Genomic DNA, 21,555 nt, shown 5'->3' with positions numbered 1-21,555 from the left:
CGTAAAAAAAACATAAACTGGTCTGGTAGCGCCTTAAAGACTAACAAAACATGTAGATGGTATCATGAGTTTTTGTGGGCATAACCCACTTCTTAAGATGACTGGAGTTTTTTGCTACCATATCAGTTTTTTTTTTTTTTTTTTTTAAATAGAAGTGTTTTTCTTATTGTCTCACTTGAATGAAATGCAGAGCTTCCTTATATTAATTTTTTTTAAGTCTTTAGTGATTTTAGGTTCAGCTAGTGCAAGATACTTTTTGCAGTTGGGCCACTGCACCTTCCCTGACATCCTTGCCAGATTGGGGTCTAAGATAGGGATATGAATGGATAACCAGTAACCTTACTGGATGATGCTTGCTGGGTAACCGGTGCCTGGGAGCAGCCCTGCGGCAGGCAGAGGGCTGCTCCAGCTGTACCAAGCCCCAGGGAGGGGGCAGCAGTCTCAGGTTGGAGCGGTAACCTGCCTGAAATCCTGCTTAGTTGGTTAACTGGTTAACCTAACATTATCTGGTCAGCTGATTAAACAAGATTTTACATCCCTACTCTAAGATGATAGTTACCCTCAGTGACGTGGCTTTTAAATGAAATAATCTTAATAGCACCGCTATTACTTATCTGCAGTTTGTCCCATTGTTTTAAATCATATATTCATCAGTCTGCTTTGATCTGCTTTCTTTCTTTGTCTACTCTATCATTCTTATTTATTTAACAGTCCTCATGCCATCTTTTGAAGTACTGGAGCATTCATTCAGTTACTTCTTAAGCATCTAGAAGCAAAAAGTCCCTCTTGCTTCCCTGGTGTACAAAGATGAGATGACTTTCAATATGTCTACACTGAAGTTGGAAGTGCAATTTTAGCCTAAATAGACATACCCGCTAGCTCTGATTATGCAAGTATATTGAAAGTAGAAGGGCAGCCCAGTGGTTTGCGCATTGGGCAAGATAGCCGCCCCACGTACAATCCCATCTGAAACTCCAGTTGAGGCCAGTCAGGCTGCCTGTGCTTCATTAGAAATGTAAATGCCACATAATCCAGAGATGATCCAAGCAAAGATTTACTCCTTCCTCTCAGCATTTTCCTCATTTAATTGCTCTACAAACAAAATTCCCCATCCAACCTGTTCTGAAATACTGCATAAAGTTTTATTCAGTGTCATAAATCTATAACATGGTGTATTGAGTTTCTTTACTTCAGATAAAATTAGTCTGAGGCAATTCTAATGATCAGTTATTTGCCTTTTGCAATTTTGATGTTGATTTTCTTGTTTTTTCCTAGCAACTTTGCTTTTGTAACGAGTGATATTTCACTACATTCTGAAGTATAATTTCTGCTTTCTCTTTATCATGTTAATAATTTTGTAAACCAGGTAGTTATACCAATTATGCATTACTGGAAATATACTGTTGTGCATTGAGTACGCTACTTAAAATAATAATTTTTGAAATCTTGGGACAATAGTAAGAAAAGAGAGACTTACAGAAAGAGGAAGGAGAATGAAGAACTACCAGATTCCAAACTAACGTACCTGACATTGTTGGCCAGTTAATGTACGCACAGATCAGATTATTATAAGCAGAGCTATAATAATAATAAATTTCAGTAGTAGTATTTTTTTTGTTCTGATTTGGAATGCAAACTTGAAATTTCCCACAAAGAAAAGCATTCAAAGATTTTAAAGTTTGGGAAAATCTAATAGTTTTGGTTCATGTTCCCTTCTGCCCCTCAAAAAAGGAAGTGGAACAGCTGGCTGCCTCAAGCTTCTGAGTCAGTGGGACTCCCCTGCCATGGAGCAGAAAGTCAGGAAGCCCTGAAAGCCCCATATTTTGGTTTGCAGGCACCTGGCTTTGAGAGAACTACTTTGAGCCTCCCCTTTATGATTAAAAAGCCTGGAAGCACTGGGGTCCCCAGTCGTGGGGCAGTGAGCAGTGTGGCAAGGCTGCTCCAGAGCCATGAACCCTGATTGATTCCATAAAATATTATGGTTCGGCTGAATCTGCTTTTTTGGACACAAACAGCAAACCAGTCTGTCATCTTCTGATATGTATGACTTAAATGATTCATCTCAGAGGGGTAGCAGTGTGAGTCTGTAACTTTCAAAACGAGTGGTCCTCTGGCACCTTAGAGGCTAACCAAAATATATGAAATTATGAGCTTTTGTGGGCAAAACCAGTTTCCAATTAATCTGATGAAATGGGTTTTGCTCACAAAAGCTCATGATTTTATGTATTTTGGTTAGTCTCGAAGGTGCCACAGGACTATTCGTTGTTTTAAAATGATTAATATATCAATGTGGTGATGGAACTGACCAATTTCACAGTTTTGCAGTGTTGTAGCCATGTCAGCCCCAGGATATTAGAGACAAGGTGGGTGATGTAATATCTTTTATTGGCCCACTCATGAAGAAGAGCTCCATGTTCTTCAAAGTTTCTCCTTCACTACCAGAAGTTGGTTTGATAAAAGATATTCGCTCCTCCACTGGTGTCTCTCCAATTTCTTGATCTAGTCAGTTCACTTGTCTGTATGTCTGTCGTTTCTAGGTATGGCCATATATACATACATACAACAGGTGACATGGCAAAGCAGAGAATGAGATATTAATATGTAATATTTGCCTACACACCTGGTTGTCAGAAGCACAGGCAATAGTAGAAAACTATGGAGTGATTATTTCCACCAAGAGTTCTGTTTGTCTGCATTTAAATCCATTGTGCTTGGGTGAGCTGGGGTTAGTATCCAGGCTGCCCGGGGAAGAGAAGACAACCCCACCCCTCTCTCACCACAGCATCCTGAGGCCTGGTGAAAAGTCCCTCTCCATGGCTGCTACAGCAAGCACAGCTGAGGGAGGGGGTGTATGTCTCCTGATTGGGGGGCAGAAAGACAAACTCTCTGAAATATATAGTAGCTAGCTGTCCCTTTATCCATCTTTTGCCCCTGCTAGCCCACTGGAGTTATAGCTGTTCTGGTCCCCATCTCTGGCCCCTTGCTGCCTCCTATGATCATCCTGCCAGACTCCTCCCTTTCCATTTGGTGAGAAACCATCAAATTCAGGCACATCACATTGTCTTGGCCCAACCAAATCCTGACCTTGCTTCAAGTTATAAGAGGAAGCTGCATACCCAATTTGGTGGTCCTAGCTCTTACTGTTTAGGAGGAGTTCTTGAACAAATGGACTCAGATGCACATTTCTAAAATGTATAGTAAGATTTTACCAGGAGCCTACATTTCTATTATGAAAATATTTCTCTTTGTTGCCACCATTGTGAGATACCTTCCCTGTGTCTGGATATTTTTGGAAAATGTAGGGTTTGTAGTTTGAACCTATAATCAGATTTGAAGGGGTAGATTAGTCCACCCCTGCATATCTGTTTGAAAGATCAGAATTGTAGGCCTTCAAGTGTGTGAGAGACTGCAGATGGAATCTTCATAATGTTTGTATTGTCCCAACAGTAAACTCCCCCCGCTTGTATTGGACTGGATTTTTCTTCTCTTTGGGAGAGCTGATCATATAAAAGAGATCTTTCATTTCTTTTGAAAGAACTTAATTCAGTTATCTCCTGTATATATCAGAAAGTTGCATTACAGGAGGCCCAAGAGTTAAATCATAGTTAACTATTAAACATATATTCTTGTGGATTTTAAACTCAGGTATACAGATGCCTTTTGGCCAATGAGAGGTTCACCATTCTGCAGGTTACAGAAAGATTATTTCAATCATTGTGTAGCTTGAAAGAAGTTATCAGTGCTTCTTCTGCAAAGATGCCAGAAAGAGAACAGTGAAGTTCTGTTTCAAATAATAAATCACTACTTATCTGGAAGAAATGAAACTAATAATTCTTTGGCTACTGTTAAAAATAGCACTTCTTAGAATTCTGCTGCTCTTTTGCTAGTATTAGGTTTACTTCCTAAAAATTCTTCTTTGGTGGCTGAAGATAATTTTAATCTTCTATTCCCAAGTATAACCCAATTCTAAGTAGTAAATTCCAATGATCTATACAGCAGTGGTTTCTAACTTTTTTTTTTTTTTTTTTTTTTTTTTTTTTTTAATACCAGGGACCAGAAAACCCATTCACAAACTTTGGGTGGACCAGTAACACCTTATTTGCATATATGCATATTCATTATGCAAATAAAATGCTACTGGTCTGCAAAAAGCCCTGGTCCCCAGAGCCCCGCAGTGCCAGCCCTAACCCCTAGAGCTCTCCATTCCTGCAGTACCCCCCAGCACCAGCCACTGGCCCCAGAGTCCTCTGTACCCAACTCCCCCTGGTGCCAGCTCCCATTCCAAATGACTCCGTGCCAGCCCCCCGCCCGTTAGAGCCAACCACCACCAAACCCTCCAGTGCCAGCTTCCTGCTTCCAGAGACCAACTGCACCCAGCCCTCCCCCCAAGGTCTCCCCAGTGCTAGTCCCCAGTCTCCAATATTAGCCCAGTCTCCAGAGTCCCCAGTGCCAGCTCTGCCCCCATAGCCCCCACACTACTAGCCCCACCCCCAGAATACCCCAGTGCCAGCTCCCCACCCTGGTTGCCCCAGTGTTCCCAATGTCAGCCCCCTGCCTCTTAGAGCTCCCTAGTACTAGCCCTGCCCCTATATCCCCCCAGTATTAGTTTCACCCTCAGAGCTCCCAAGTGTCAGCCCCCACCTCTTAGAACCCTCCACCCCCAGAACCAATCCCACCCCCAGAGCCTCCAGTGCCTGCCCTGTCCCCCTCATCTAGCTCTGCGCTACCTCATAGCAGCCAGCTCCCACTGCACAGTGAACTTCTCGTCCGTGTCCCCGCCCCTGCCTGGCACAGGTTGGCTGAGAGGCAGAGCAGGACATGCCTCTCCCAACAGCTATGGCAGGAGCAATATACACCAGTCCTGGTGCCCAGTGCCACCGCAGCCCATCAGCCAGAGGTCTGCGGACCAGCAGATGGGAATTGCTGATGGTAGAAGGTTTACTTTCTTGAAGAGATGTGACAAAAAAAGTACCTTACTTCCTAAAGATTTAACCAAAGCAGGAAAATGCCAAGTTAGGATTGAAATGCTATCCTTATCTTCAATAACTAATTTAAGTATTCGATATTATTTAAAACATGTACTATAATATTAAGGCACAAAGATGTGCATTTAACTTTTCATTATTTCCATAGACTTCAAGTGTGCAAAAATCATAGAAATTAATAGAAGATATTATGTTTTTGATCTCTTGGAACAATATTTTAAAGTGTTCTGTTAGATGCTTTTAGCGCTTATGTTGCCATCAGTGCTATTTAAGTGGTTAGCACTTTAATTATGAACAAACTGCTGAAGATGTGTCAGAGCTGTAAAATTTTAATCCAAAATTCCAAGTGTGTTTTGAATTGGGATTTTGGTTTGAACCATTGATGTTGCTTTAGGGGCTAGCCTTTAATTTTGATGCTGCTCTAGACTTGGTACAGGTTGAAGACTCTTCAAGATTTGGGGTGCTGGTACAGGCCTGTTTTTCAATTCAGCAAATAAATCAAAGAATGTTTAGAAAATGGCATCACTAGATTACAACAGTGCTTTTCTCTAAAGTAGCACTTAAATACCATCTGATCCACAACAGATGACAGAATAGATGCTTAACATGGCTCTTAATTACCAGGCAACTTGAAGGATATATTGATCTTATGAAAAATACTTCTGCTTGTCCTGTAGTACTGCAGTGGTAAACCATGCACGTTCCTCCATTAATGTTAACTAAATATGCCCAGATGTTGTTTGTTGTTAAATAGTTCGAAATAATGTGCCCACAGTACAGGGAAGCCTCGAAATTAGTCCAAGGCTGGCTCCTTTAATGTGGTATCTGCTACCTCGACTTAGAGCCCCAGGAAGCACTGGAGAGTAGTAGACTTTGAATGACACTGGGGAGTAGTTATTTTGAAATAGCAGCAGTAGAATGTCCACACTACTATGCAGGAGTTTTTGTTTCAAAATAACCAGCCCATTATTTCAAAATCACAGGCTTGGTAGTTTGGATGCTTCAATTGTTGCTTTGAAATAAAGGGAGTTATTTCAAAACAACTCCCTATTGTAGACCAGGGCTCTATTCGCCTCATTTAGTATGGATACTTTAAGTGACAGGTTTTTTTCCCCTCCCTCTCTCCCCTCCTTTTCTGCTGTATATTTGTACCTTGCACCCCTTGTTCCATATTGGTCATGTGAAGTGGGTTATGCTTACCAAAGTTCATGATACTATCTTTATTTTTTGGTTAGTCTCTAAGGGTATGGTTACACTGCAGGATAAGGTTTAATTAAGATACACAATTTCAGCTACGTTAACTGCATAGCTGAAGTCAAAGTACCTTAACTTGACTTTAGGTGCTGCCCACACTGCAGGACGTTGAAGGGAGAACACTCTTCTTTTGTCTTCCCTTACTCCTCATGGAAGCAGAACTACCGGCATCGACCGGAGTGCCCCTCTCAGCTAGAATTAGCTGTTCTAACTAGACCTGCTATAAGGTGATACGGGACCATTATTGTTTAAGGGTTGCAGAGGTTTTTTTTTTTTTGTTTATGGGTTTTGTTGTTGTTGTTATTGTTTAGTTACAAACTTACACAGCTACCCTTCTGAGACTGATTTGGAATAGTGAACCTTATATTCGTATTACAAAGAATATTAATTGAAAAACTTTTATTATTCTTAGAAGTTTTCATTCAACCACATTTAGATTTGGATTTAGTGACCAGTATAGTGAGTGTGGTTCTGAATGTACATGTTGCTTCTTCTTGTTGACACACTGAGAAGCCTGGAGATGCCTACATAATATTACCCAACATTCTGAAAGGCTACTCTATATATTACAGGCGAATTTCAGCAAGAGTAGACTATGTACAAATAGCCCCATTTTCTGCTGCTGCTTCTTTTCTTTTTCTTTTTTTTTTTTAATCTGAGTAGGCTGTAATGAAATTTGAGTTTGAACTTCAAGTTCAAAGTAAGATTTACCTCTATCCCATAATACAATCACATCAAAGAATAAACAGCTTTTCTAGTTTTATTTGTCTCAGCAAAGCTATTACTTGTAATCATTTGTGACTATATCAGTCCCGCTGCACAAAACCAAAAGATTGTTCTTGCCAGAAGACTGAATGACTTTCTCCAGACATATGACAGGTGTTTCAAAATTTGAATAGCTCTAGAAGTCACTGCTCTAGAGGTGACAGTTGGTGTAGACTGTGATTCTCTGTAAAATAATATAGCAATATTTTTTGTTTCAGAAGAAATCATGCATCAGGATATAATTCCCCTCAGTGCTGCAGATATTGAAGACCAGTTAAAGAAGCAGTTTGCATATTTGTCAGGTAAATACTGGATGTTCTTACTGTATGTATTGTTCAAGAGTCCAGTTTTAGCTATTATTTCTAGCCACACTTGCACATAGTCACTGAAAACTATTATCGGGGCATCCATCACTTTGAGATCTAGCTTTAGAATAGATGCATAATGATATACTATTCTGGAATTCACAGAAAAATTGTTCAATATGATTGAAAGTTGAATTATATATATTCTCTCTAATAGTGCCAGATGGCTAGCTTGGTGGCAGCATCACAATGCTCTATAGATAGGGAGAACAGGTCTTAGGCTAACCTCAGACAATCACACAAGAGTCAGCAGGAGATAACACTGTAAAAAACTGAAGGAGGACTTCAGGATTTAGCCTGCGGTATAGCAAACTTTATGAATTGAGACTTACATTTCTGTATTTGATTTCTCTGAATCCAGTTACTAAAAGTGTATTGGATTTGTGTTGTGAATGTATTGACCTTGGCGGGATTGAGAAACAAAAACAATTTTAGAGCCTTTGACCTGCAGAAAATGTAATGGTAGGTGTTCATGTCCCCAAGGGATTACACTGAAAATCCCTTTCTCTCCCCCTCCCCCCCCCCCCCCAGCGCATTAGTTTCTTCTTAACCCACTCAGCTACTTCTCCAACAGAATAGGACTTCTTCCACCTTTCTACCCATTTCAGCTACCCATACAATGTTGAAAAGTAGCCCATTCTTTGCTCTCCAAAGAGAGTCTGTTCATTCCAAATCCTATCCTGTCCCCAAGTCTCGCACTTAATTATTAACCACCCTTCCTGATATTGTTCCTCAGTGTCCATGAAGATCAATTTCCAGACATTGTTTCCCATCCTCCAACTCTAAGAACATGAGAACCACCATGCTGGGTGAGACTAATAATTAATCTAGCCCAGTAACCTGTCTTCCGATAGTAGCCACTGCCAGGTGCTTCAGAGGGAATGAACAGAACATGCTTTGCTGAAGCTGTACCATATCAAATAAGCATGACCGCTTACTCAAACCAGCCAGCAGGTGTATGCACAGCACTGAAATACAAAAGAGCATTGATAGTAGTCAAGACTATTTCTGGAAAACTACTGACAATACAGTAAAATCATATTATATATGTACCATAATGCTTATTGGAAAATATCATCCCAACTACACATACAAAATGAAGGGTCTAAATTAACTGCTTCCACTCAAGAAATAATTGGGGAGTTGTCATAGTTCCGGGAACATATCCACTCAATGTGCAGTGGCAGTCAAAAAAGCTATCATAATATCAGGAACCATTAGGAAAGTGGTGCGATAAGACTGTAAATATCAATATGCTACTAATATAAAGCCATGGTGTGCCTACAACTTGAATACTGTGTGCAGTTCTGGTCACCTCATCTGAAAAAAGAAACAGAATAGGTACACAGAAGGGCAGCAAAAAATGATTAAGGGTATGGAACAGCTTCCATGTGAAAGATTAAAAAGACCCCTCTAAGTGGGGGTGATCATCCTTCCCTTCACCTCTTCTCCAACCCTTTCCCCAAATGCCTTCCCCACCTCACCTCTTCCCCTGAGCACATCCCACTCCTCCCTTTCTGGAGCGTCCTGAATGGCACAAATCAGCTGTTTGTGGTTCCCCAGAAGCGCTGGGAGGGTAGAGAAGGGTGGGAATTGGTCAGCAGAGATGCCGGCAGAGAAGAGGACAAAGTGTAGTACTTGGCAGTTAGTGGGTACCCCGCACCCACTGATTTTTTCCCCGGGGGTGCTCCAACTCTGGAGTGCCTACAGCCTTAGCACTTCAGCATAGACAATGCTTACACTGTAGGAGAGGTTCTCCCGTTTCTGTACTTAGTCAATCTCCCTGAGAGGCAGTAGCTAGGACTAGAAAAGAATCCTTGCATCAATTTACTGCTGTCTGTGTAGTAAAGCATCCTGCTTCAAAGACCTTTTAAAACTTCACTTCAAAGAGAATCCTCTGAACTGTCATTCATGCTTAAATTTGACACTTTACGCTCAAATTTGAATAAAGACGCTAATTATTTTACCCATTACAAAGATAGCTTCCCCAATTATCACCTCTAATATCATTAGCTCACAGACATTTACCTCCCCTCCTTTCCCCCCTCCCATCCCCCTTCTGTTCTGAAATTTGATTTGTCCTTTTCATATGTGTTCATTTTTTTTATTTGTATCCTTTGGTATATATGGCTGTGACAATTTTCTTCCACTATTTGATCTGAGGAAGTGGGTCTGGCCCACGAAAGCTCATCATCTAATAAACCATCTTGTTAGCCTTTAAAGTGCTACATAGTCCTGTCTTTTGTGTAGTGACCTGACTTTTCTTAATAATGCCACTTGAGATGTGGATTTTTTACAGCCTTTAGCAACATATTTAAGCCAACCTAACTTTCTAGGATAGACCAGGCCTAAGTTCCTGTTTTCTAACTGGGCAAAAAAAATCTTATGATCATTTTATATAAGAAACAGTCTTACTAGATAACTACAAGAAGGATTTACTACTTTTCCCCAATCACGAGTTAAACCTTATTATGAACAGAATAGATGCAATCCAATTGAATGCAATTTAAGATTCCTTAGCCCCATCCCTAAGTTTTTTTTTTCACACAGCCACAAGCATATTGAGCACTCATTATGTCCACAGTGCAGTAGAGCTTAACAAGAGCAGCCATTCCTTATTCTAGTTTATTGAATTTATACTTAACCCCTGAATCTATTAGCAAATGTTTTCTTTTTAAAAGCTAGTACAGCTGTTTGATTGTGATAATTTATCTTTGTCCTTGCAATTTATTGTTATAGTTCAATTTGATTTTTATGCATTTTAGTCTATTTTTGTACTTCATAGTTTATCCTAGCTTTGATATTAGTATGTTAATAGTTAACTTTCAGTGCTCTCCTATACCAAGTTGCTATGGGTTCTGGGAACACAAGAGCAGTGTTTAATAGTCTGTCACTGAAGTTATGTAACAGCTTGCTCTCAGTTACATTGTGACTTTGTTGCTCTACTGTTTAGGAAATGTATTTTTGCCATGGGAATATTGGGGGGGTTTTAAACCCTGCTTGATCTTGTGATGTAAAATAAATTACAACTGAAGGCAGTACATAGATAAAGAATATTTTAATTAAATATTTTCCCTTTAAGAGCTTTTAGGCTTGGCACACTATTGTGTGTGATAGATGCTCTTTGAGAGCATCTAACACACACACAATAATGTAGTTGAATATGCAGTATTTTCTCTAAATAAATAATATATATATTATTAGCATTGTGGAATTCTTATCTGCGTGTAGGCTTGTAACAGCAAGTCACCGAACCTCATCACAAAGCCCTAGCCATCTCTGATACCTCTTCTCAGTGGAGATGACAGCCACTTTTTTGTGATCTTGTGTATCACTGGATAAGTTAACTTATTTGTTTCCTTTTCTCTTACCGGTAAAAACTTGTTCATTTCTTAGAGTGGGCAGACAGAATTGATATCCCTATGTAATAGTTCCATCCAGGTAAATAGTTATAAAGTATTTTGTTTAATTTCAAGTATATTTACGAAATAGAGAAATAAAATACTAAAAGTAAGAACAGCGGTTAAACGTAACCCTACTTAGTCACAAGCTATGACAAATCATGTTAGTACAGAGTTTTAAAAGCAGTGGTGCTTAGGTATTAGTATGCAGACACTTGTTCATCTAATCTATGGGTAGCAGTCCATCCAAACATCAGTTAGCTCCAGAGAGGGATCCAAGTGATGCATTTATATTGCAAGTTCATGCTGCCCCCACAATTAAAACGTTGTTTTTTGGCAAGTCCCTTTTTATTTTTCCCTTTTAGTCACTGTTCTTCTCTAAAAGAGCTTTTCTTGGTTTGGAACCCATGTTACATTTTCATTAGAATGTTCAGACATTAGCTCAGCTGTTCCTCTTAGACATCAGTTTCAATAACTCACTCCCTACAGCAGTGGGATGTTGTTGGTTTTTTTTTTTTTTTTTTTTTTAACTTCACTGTCTTTTCTGTTTCACTTGGTATTATACTCTATTTTTATCTTTGTTACTCTTTGATATGCAATCTTCTAATTTCCTTCTGTGCTTCAAAGAGCTCTCTCTAGCCTTTGTTGCTTTTTCCAAGGACATTCTCTGCTTCTGTGGGTGATAAACACCTCGCTTAGAGTTTAGTTCATTAGCACTTCATATTATTTTCTCACTTAGACACTTCCTCAGATTTTTGTTATTCACTGAGTGAGAAGTTGCCAGATCTCCTTTATATTCACATTTAAACTCCTAGCAATTGTTTATGCACAGATACATTATAATAGAATATATAGGACTAAGAAATAGACAAGTGTATCTTATCAAAACGTTATCTGCACAAGCTAATTGTTACAAACACCTTGAATATCATAAAACATAAAATACAAATGAATCTTCTGCCCACCTGAACCACTCATTGCAGCTTCCTTTTCTATGTATTGTTCTGTGTTACAATATGTACTGCCAAACAAATAGAAGTTTATATAATAATAGTAAGAGATTCACTATGTCTTTTAAAGTAAATGTTTTAGAATGCACCTTTGTCTTTGTTTGTAATTCCCATGTTGCCTGCCTTTTCTGATTGCAAAAGTACGTGTAAAGGCTTGAAAATCAATTGACAGTATTAGTTTTTAAAAGTAATTCCTGCTCTTGATCCTTGAGATTTGTATAGCAAAGCCATGTATTTTGTTCCTATGTTGCATTCTTTGTTTAAGATTTTACTTCAATGTTAATAATAATCTTCCTTTTATATAGTATAAAACAGCCTTTGCACACTAAGGGTGTGTCTAGACTGCATCTCTCTGCCGACAGAGATGCAAATTAGGCACATAGAAATCGCTAATGAAGCGGAGATTTAAATATCCCGTGCTTCATTAGCATAAAAATGGCCGCCGCTTTTTCCGGCACGGTTCTTTGTCGGAAAAAAGCGGCTGCTTAGAGGCTGATCTTTTGAAAAATAAAGCCTTTTTCGAAAGATCCCTTATCCTTCGTGAAATGAGGTTTACAGGATCTTTTGAAAAAGACTTTATTTTTCAAAAGATCAGCCTCTAGACAGCCGCTTTTCTCCGACAAAGCCCCATGCTGAAAAAAAGGGGCAACCATTTTTATGCTAATGAAGTGTGGGATATTTTAATCCCCTCTTCATTAGCAATTTCGATGTGCCTAATCTGCATCCCTCTGTCGGCAGAGGGATGCAGTCAAGACACACCCTAAGTTGTGGAACTCTTTTATAGAGAATGAAGCTGCTTTTAAAGAGTTGTTCAAAACTGTTGGTCAAATTTTTTATCATGTTCTAAGCCCTTGTACTAATCATAAATTGCCCATATCACCCAATAACTATATGGGTGAAATGACATCATCACTATGCTCTTGAATAAACTTGAATTAAAAAAAAAAGAGATGACAAACTCATGTCACTTCTGGGTGAAGTTTTCTTACAAAACAGGCACTCCATAGTTGACCTCTTAGTCCTCATCCTCAAAGGAAACCTGCACAAAAGACAAACGTAGAAGCCTAAGTTCATAACTTTGTTAGATACTACAAATCATGGGCAGAACAGAGACAGTGGATTTAAGTTTTATTTTAGTGATACACTTGCCGCTCCCCCCAACCCCGTTTATCCTGTGACTGAAGAGGAGTTAAGTTGGCCACTTCAGTGTGAAAAATCTCTCACAAAATGTGTTAGCTCCTTATGCTAAACAATCTGTTCCAATTTGAATTTAGCTATGATTCTAAGTACGTATCCCTGACCTGCAGAAGTGGTGTGTGCAGCTCAGAAGCTTGTTTCTATCAGCAACAGAAGTTGGTTTGATACAAGGCATTACATCACCCACCTTATCTTACTAATATCCCCCGTTGTGGGACCGTATCCAGCCAGCATAAATTAGTCATCATAGAACTGGCCACTAGATCAGCTGCTGGGTGCTTTGCTTTAACTGGCTGCAGACAGAAGGTGTACTGGAGAGTCTGTGCCCTTTTTTTCATGATCTTTGTATTCTCTTGTGACTCCCCCGCAGAGAAAGAAAAGGTGCTTTACAAACTACAGAAGTGATCAAAAACTATTAAGCCTCTAACTGCTGGTGGGAGGCACAATTTATTTGTAGCTGCAGAGTTCTCTACATGGGATATGGTTTGGTTTTGTTGTTGTTTTTTGTTTGTTAAAGTAGACAAGATCTAGTCTTGCAAAATTCCCATGTAGCCATATTGAACATGTTTTCCAGTGTGTGCTTTCCAGAAAATAAAAACATAGTATGCTTGGTAGCTTCAGCAAAAGAAGACTAGGAACTACATATTATGTACAGAGCAACCTTAAATTTTGGAATTTTTGTGCTTTGTTTTAATAGCTTTAATATTATATGAATGGTACTGCTTTGTATTATATTAATCTTGTTTTCAAGGGGGGAGAGAATAGAATAAATCTAAAATCTGGAGGCCATCTTGGATAAGTTATGGCTTCTGCTGGTTTTCAGAAACCAGATAGATGGTATAACTTATTTCAGCAAAATTTCAGATAATTCATTAAGAAATTAGATGTTATCTATAATTAGCTCTAGAGATACTGTACTAGATTCAATATTTTGGAGGGGGAGGTTAAATCCATATTGCCAGTAAGACAGCTGTTACCACTTTCTGTGCATTATTCCAGCTGCAGGCCAGAGTTTTAAAAATTTTAAATCATTTCAAGTACTAAACTCACTTTTGGTCCCATATGCAATTTTTTAAAAAAATTAGCCTACAGGCATTACTTTCAAATACCATTCTCAAATTAGCTAACTTGTAATCCAGTATAGTTCGTAATTACAGGTACTTTTGAATCCCTCTGTATTAAATGCAATCCTGAGAAGAAATACATATGTGCAAATTCTTTCTTGTTCCAAAACAAATGTTTCAGCAAGATTTTCCTCTTTGATCATTTTTTTGCTGTATCAGGAAGGCAATATAATAAATAAGAATAACAAAGATTTTAATTAGCCCCATAGAGTTAAAATTGTTCACAAATATTTTTAGTTGTCCTGTTAATAAGTGTGTGTTTCCTTTATAGAAAACAGAAATTCCAAATCAGGAGGATGCAGTTTCCAAACGCTGTGTCTTCAAGTGTGCATTGACTTAAGAGTTAGTTATGTTAGTCCCAAGTGTTTGACTCTTGGCATCATCCCATACAGAGGAATAGCATGAGACAAATTGGGTTTTTAAACTACTAGTTTAGATTTGGGCCATTTAATCATGCTATGCTGCTTTATTTGTGTCTGCTTATGTCAATACTTTTTTATTTTTTGACTATCTATTCTGAATATCCACCATAGATTTAGGTCTGAGGATCCCATCCTTACTCCTTGTAACGAATATTATTTGCTTGTGATTACCTCTAGCCATATTGCATTCATTATTCTTCCCGACAAAAAAGACTAGGGAAGTGCTTTAGAGAATCCTTCAGGGCCATCTCTTATTCAAGTGGAATGAATGTGGCAGGAACTGCCATCCGTCCATCTGTCTCCTATCACTTCACTAAAAAAAAAAATAAAAAAATCTGAGACACCTTCACTGTTTCAAAGCCCTTCTAGCCTTAAGAAGAAGGACTTGAGTGCAGCTTATCTCTTTGGGGGCTTTTTTCCTTTCTGTAAAATGATTCTAGACACTAGCCTGCTGCGACTGAATCAAACCGTGTTTTAATCAGAGTTCTAAGCAGAGAATTCTTTACTTTTGAGTCTTATTCATTTTACTGTAGTGCAAAGAATTCAGTCACTTTATATTTCACATTCGCACCATACTGAGATGAAAACATTATTAATAATTTCTTGTCAAAGATTGTATATAAGATAATTGATGGCAACATGCTTAGATACTGCTCTATAACAACCTGAATAGAACAGACCATCATGAACTCCCTAGTTTGCCATGTATCCACCCCTACAAGTCCTTTGTAACCATGTTTCTTCCATGACATTTACAAATGCTCATCCTCCTTTCATAAAGTGTAACATTAAATAAAATTAAAGTAGAACTTCAGTATATGTGGCAAACAGCACCACTTTGTCACATGCCACTTCTCCCCCATATGTTCTTTGTTTGGATTTTAAGTTTTTCAGGGAAAATGCTTTGTCTTCACACTTATCTGGAAGGTGCTTAGCATGCTTTTGGTAATATCTAAACAACAATGTAAATTAGGGTTTTCTAAGAAGTCCAAGGGTATTAGTTACCAAACTCCCGGGATTTGTGTGTTTAGCTCTTATGGCCTCTCTTGAAATTCCATACAATAGTTCTCAAGTGAAAACAGCTCTCTTGATTTAAATAATTAAGACATGCTTATCAAAGCTCATGGTATTTTTGTGAAGTCAGATAGGATTTTTTTTTAAGTGCATGGCAGGCAGAAGTTCCTTGTTGTTGCAGGAAATATAGACTGTTTTTTCTTTTTAAAAAACTATCAAATAGATGATGTTTGCAGCTGGCCTGTCCAGGATGAAGTTGAGGAGCAGGTTCCAGAGTCCCAGAGCCCTGCCAGCAAACCCCTTTTTAAAAAAAAATAATAATGAGGGATCAGCTCAAGTACCACTAGAGTTGGGCCAGTGAATCACAAAGAGATAGGCCATCCTTCCAACAGGCAGGTCCAGGCAGGCTCAATTAGCAATTGAGGAATTGATTCCCATTAAAAACTGTTACTATCTGAGAAATCTTGGACTCTCAGACTTAGAGATGAAAGGGAGACAAACATACTCTTACCTTTTTAACTTCTAGCTTTTAACTGTCATGCATATCAAAAATGAACAGGAAATCCCACAAGTCAACTTATTGAAAATGTGGAGCTAGGTCTACAGAATATTCCTCCTCTTCTCCTTCCCCTCCCCCCTCGCCATCCATGAATCTCTTGGGAAACCATTCTAACATCTTATAGTTTTTAGGGAACTACACTGGCATAAAACTGGAACTAATCACCAGTCAATCAGGCCCTGATGATCAAAATTGCAACAAGCTTCTATGAGGGTTCCTGAATGAATGAAAATGATTTGTAAGAGTAACAAATCTTGCAGACTCAAATTCCAGTGGTGAGAGTTACCTATTGTAAAATGAAAAAAGTCAGGAAATCTTATCTGCCTTGCCTTCATAAACATAGGATCATGATGTTCTGTAATCATCTAACATAAATTAGATGGGTCAGTTCAGGAAGAAACTTCTAGGCATGTGCATAATCATAAACACAAGTTAAGACTTATTTAAAAAGAGGAATTCATGCCTCATTCATTAGCAGCTTCAAAGAACAAAGATCTATGGAACATCAAAATTTTAAAAAGACCAAATTACCCCAGAAAAAATGTTATATAGCCTACTAATAATAATGAGTAATTACGATCAAATAACGCCAAAATTACTTTCTGCAAGAGGGCTCAGAAGCAGAAAATCATTTAAGCATGCGCCTAGATTTAAGCCTAGAATTGGGAAGAGGGAAAAGAGGCTAAGATAATCAAAACTGACCTTGATTCATGTTTGTTTTGAATATTTATATGGCTAAAATTAACTTTTTCGTATGCCAGTGCTTGACTATATCATAAAGGGTTTGCTGCAAAGACACGCTATTTGCATAGTAATTATAATTTTTCTTCTTGCAATGCATCCTGAATTATTTATTTTTAGTATAATTTACATTCAGGAATTTTGCAGAGATCACTATGTTGCATGCAAGAAAGCAGACATAGTAACAAAGACATGAGCACGCGCACGAGAATAATATTGGCAGGGAGCTTATCTGTTGTTTTTTTTCTCTCCTCCTTTTGAGCATTGAGCAGAGATAATTTAGGATTGGATGGGTTTATCTAACACTGTAAACTTTGTGCAATTGCAAGGGATTAGAGAATCTTGGCCCTTCTTTTATATATTTAGTCATATTTTAAAGGCATATGGTGACACCTATGGGAAATAAATTTAAAAGTTTTTCACTTCCTCTTCTTAATGAGTCTTGATAGTGCAAAACAAGTCACAAAAGGTTCAAATAAACACTCAGATGCTCAGATGTTTCTTTATACTTCATTTCTTCTACTTGGGTCTGCAGCATTGTACAAAAAAATCTCACCAGCAATAAACTCTTCCTAATCTGCAATTTCTTCCAGACCAGAATGGAAACTGGAAGTGAAGAGACTTGCAAAAATAAAACACAACACGTGAGAACTAAGGGTATGTCTACACTACAGCGCTAATTCGAACTAAGCTAATTCGAACTAACGGATCCAGACTAAAAAACTAGTTCGAATTAGCGTTTTGCTAATTCGAACTAGCATGTCCACATTAAGTGGACCCTGAACCGGGGTTAAGGACGGCCGGAAGCAGTGCCGGCAGGGCATCAGATGAAGACTTAGAGCGTGGAGCTGCTGCCTCAGGCTAGCCGAGGGCTGTGCTTAAAGGGACCCGACCCCCACCCCGGACAGACAGTTCTCAGGGGTGCCCCGCTTGCAAAGCAGTCCTGGCTTGGAGTGCCCTGAGTGCCCACACTGGGCACATCACAGCACTCGGCCATCAGACCGGCTGCACTTGCCGCAGGCTGCCATCTGGGGAGAGGAAGCAATTGGGGGGCTGCAGGAGAGCTTCCACCCCCAGAAGCCTGCAGAGCCAGCCCAGTCCTCCCCATCGGGGGCTCGTACCCCATTCCTCCCTCACCTCCTTCCACTTACCCTTCCCTAACCCCCCTTCCTGATGTACAGAATAAAGAAAACGTGTGGTCAAAAATAGAATCTCTCTTTATTGAACAAAACTCGGGGAGACTGGGAAAAGGAGGTGGGAGAGGGGAAGAGAGAGGGTGGGAGAGGGGAGGGCAACTAAAACGATCAGAGGTTTGGAACAGGTCCCATATGAAGAGAGGCTAAAGAGACTGGGACTTTTCAGTTTAGAAAAGAGGAGACTGAGGGGGGATAGGATAGAGGTCTATAAAAGCATGAGTGGGGTGGAGAGGGTGCATCAAGAAAAGTTCTTCATTAGTTCCCATAATAGAAGGACTAGAGGACACCAAAGGAAAGGAATGGGTAGCAGGCTTCAAACTAGTAACAGAAAGTTGTTCACAAAGCAAAGAGTCAACCTGTGGAACTCCTTGCTGCAGGAGGCTGTGAAGGCTAAAACTAGAACAGAGTTTAAAGAGAAGTGAGAGAAAGTGCTGGAGGTTGGGTCCATGGAGTGGTATTAGCCAGGGGGTAGGAGTGGTGACCCTGCCCAAAGTTTGTGGAAGGCTGGAGATGGATGGCACGAGACAAATGGCTTGGTCACTGTCTTCGGTCCATCTCCTCCAGGATCCCTAGGGTTGGCCGCTATCGGCAGACAGGCTACTGGACTAGATGGACCTTTGGTCTGACCCAGTACGGCCATTGTAAGCTCAGGGCTCAGGGTCGGGGGTCTCAGTAGACCACCTTGATTTTCATGCACACCTGCTCCTGGGTGGCCAGTCTGGCAGCTCTCTTGCCCTAGACGGCCACTTTCCTGTGCCTAGTGCGGAGGTCGTGGACGAGGCCTCTTGCGGTCCCGGGCAAGCTCCCGGGAGCCCCCAGCCTGGTCCCGGGAAGAGCAGGCGGGCTGGGGGGCATCGAGTGGCTGGCTCGAGCCGTGCCAGGTGCAGGGTCTGCTAGCTGGGTGCTGGCAGGCTTGCACCTGGCACGGGCACCGTAGCCAGCCCGTGCCCCTTTAAGCGGTCCGGGGCCGGGAGGGGGGCAATAGAGTTTCCCTGGTGTTGGCCAGAGTGGCCACCAGGGAAAGCTGGGGAGGGCTAGCCTCCCACTAGTTCGAATTAAGGGGCTACACACCCCTTAGTTCGAACTATGCGCTCCGCTAGTGTATTAAGCTCGAATTAAGTTCGAACTAGCGGAGCGCTAGTGTAGCGCCTATCAAAGTAAATTCGAACTAACGTCCGTTAGTTCGAATTAACTTTGTAGTGTAGACATACCCTAAGAGCGTTATGAGCATTTGCAACCCTTTGCAAGTTTTTCCTCCATTCTAGGTCAAATTTCCAATTCATTTTTAGTTCAGGTCATTTGGTTCTGAATATGCAGGCACAATTTTTAATAGTTTGTCCAGTTCTCATTTTATGTGGCGTATTTTTGCATTCAGATACAGTAAATTGTATGGAAGGTGCAGAGTCCTCTAATGTTGAAACCAGTTCACAGTGGGAACAGACACTTGACCCTTCTATTTAAGATAAAATAAGTTGGAAGTTCTGGCTACGGTGAATTATATTTCCTAAATTGTACTTGAAAGCTAGATCACTCTGAGTAAACATCCCCAATTTGAGGACTACATCATTATTTTTTTTTAATAATTATAATTTTTGTTTTGCCACGAAATAGTAACTACATAGGGTGACTAATTACATATCGGTACTTTTGCTTGTGCTTTCAGGTGGTAGAGGGGAAGATGGTTGCCCTGTTATCACATTCCCAGACTATCCAACATTCAGCGAGATTCCAGAGAGAGAGTTTCAGAATGTCCTGACATATCTAACTAGCATTCCCAGGTAAGTGCACGACAGCAGTGGTTATCAAATGTTTCCACCTGTGTGTCACAGGTTGTAAAGTTCAGACCCTGTGTTCAATTAAATGGAGAAAAGGAAAAATACAGTTTCTTATAATGGCTTAAAGTCATTAAGAGTTTTTTATTGATAATTTTGTTTGGTATGAGAGCTATGAGGTAGCAGCATGAGAGAAAATTCTCTGCTGCAAGTAAATACAGTTTTTGAGAGATGCACCTCTATTCTGTGAAAAGAGTGGGTTCAATCAGATGTCAGCAAATCATACACAGGACAATATCTCATTCTTGTTAATGAAGCCAAACCTGGGAAAGCCTGCATTGTTCTATGGGATCATCTCTCTCATCTGGACTTTTGAGGATTCCCTGTCACACCAGTGTCTATTTTACACTGTTTCCTTGTTGAGGCCGCACAATGGAGCAATAGCCTTCCAGCCGAGAACTCTGGCCAGGATACCACATGAAGCATAAGAATACTACTTATTCACAACTTCTTCTACTGATCAGTATGGGTATTCACTCCCCACCCGCTCCAGCAGCTGAGCACACTATCTCTGCAGCATTTTCATCTCTTTCTGGTTGTGGTGCACAAAAACCAACCTAGCAATTTACTTTGGTTGTCTTGCATAGCAGTGTGGTGCATTTTATTAAGCCAATGGGCCAGTCCACAGAAACTGTTTTACTGTAGGCTTATCATGGAATCAAGATTATTCCTATTTTTCTGGCATCCAGAAAGAGGGAGATACATTTCATTTTCTTATTTTAAAATCTTTGTTGCCAAATATTATCCCTCTATTCTCAACCATTCGTTTTGCATTGGTCAGATGTAGGATCAGACTCTTTACTTCACCAACCTTAGGTATCTTGACACTGGCTAGGTTCTTTATGTACAGAAAACATTGCCTATCATTATTGTCTTATAATTTGTACTCCCCTATGTCCATCTGTCCTCTTTTGGCATGTACTTAGATTGTAAGCCCCCTTTGGGCAGGGACCATCTTCTTATGTGTTTGCAAACCACATAACACAACGGGGTCATGGTCTATTATAAAGGTCCCTGGGCACTACAATAAAACAAATTATGAATAACAATAAATAATAAGGTAGAATGCATTACAGATATTTGGTCACCATCCTGCACTACCCCAAGATGTGGTCTTTATTACATTACACTTCTCCTACATTGTTGTAGTAATTATGCCACACATAGCTCTGAGTTATACAGCTCACTTACTTAAAAACAAACAAACAAAAAAGTATATTCCCTTAAGCATTGTTCTCTTGTCTTCGCATCACAATAATAGTGTGTGAGCAGGGGAGGCCAAAGTAAATTGTGTACATGCAGCTACGAGGCTATAGTTGAAATAACTGTTGGTGGTAGGTGTAAGTTCCCATAATACACGAGGTTCAAAGGGATGCCGGAAAGGTTGAGACCACAACTGGGGGTTTCAAAAAGCACAAACTGATTTTATTTTGATGACACCAGACAATCATCAGAACAAAAATTAAACAGATTGCCAGACAACACAAAACAATTCCCTGAGGCTTTTCTAAATCACAATAATTCCCAATAACTGCCCAGGGGTTAGGAACAATTGAATTAACACTGGTATTGTCCATAGAGCTGATTATTTACACAACTTTATACAAGGAAACAGTAAAAAACCTAAACCACAACTATTTATAAACTAACTTAGTAACTTTTTAGCCACTGTCACTTGACAAGCAATAAG

At 39.8% G+C, this 21,555-nt stretch overlaps 1 protein-coding gene across 16 annotated transcripts in view; it reads left to right on the top strand.

Annotated features, from left to right (window-relative positions):
- MCF2L (MCF.2 cell line derived transforming sequence like) overlaps window positions 1-21,555 on the top strand; it is a 248,239-nt gene that overhangs the window by 130,492 nt on the left and 96,192 nt on the right. For all 16 annotated transcript variants that reach the window (XR_012900192.1, XR_012900105.1, XM_075917179.1 and 13 more), the window contains 2 exons: window positions 7,223-7,306; window positions 19,697-19,811. Coding sequence is in view for 14 of the 16 variants with exons in the window: in XM_075917179.1 (XP_075773294.1) it covers window positions 7,223-7,306; window positions 19,697-19,811 (199 nt within the window). In the remaining 2 variants the exon portion in view is untranslated. The remainder of the gene's footprint in view (window positions 1-7,222; window positions 7,307-19,696; window positions 19,812-21,555) is intronic.

Source organism: Pelodiscus sinensis, chromosome 1 (genome assembly GCF_049634645.1).
Source record: "Pelodiscus sinensis isolate JC-2024 chromosome 1, ASM4963464v1, whole genome shotgun sequence".
NCBI lineage: Eukaryota > Metazoa > Chordata > Testudines > Trionychidae > Pelodiscus > Pelodiscus sinensis.
Note: the sequence above shows the minus strand (reverse complement) of the source record. Positions and strands in the feature narration are given on the sequence as shown.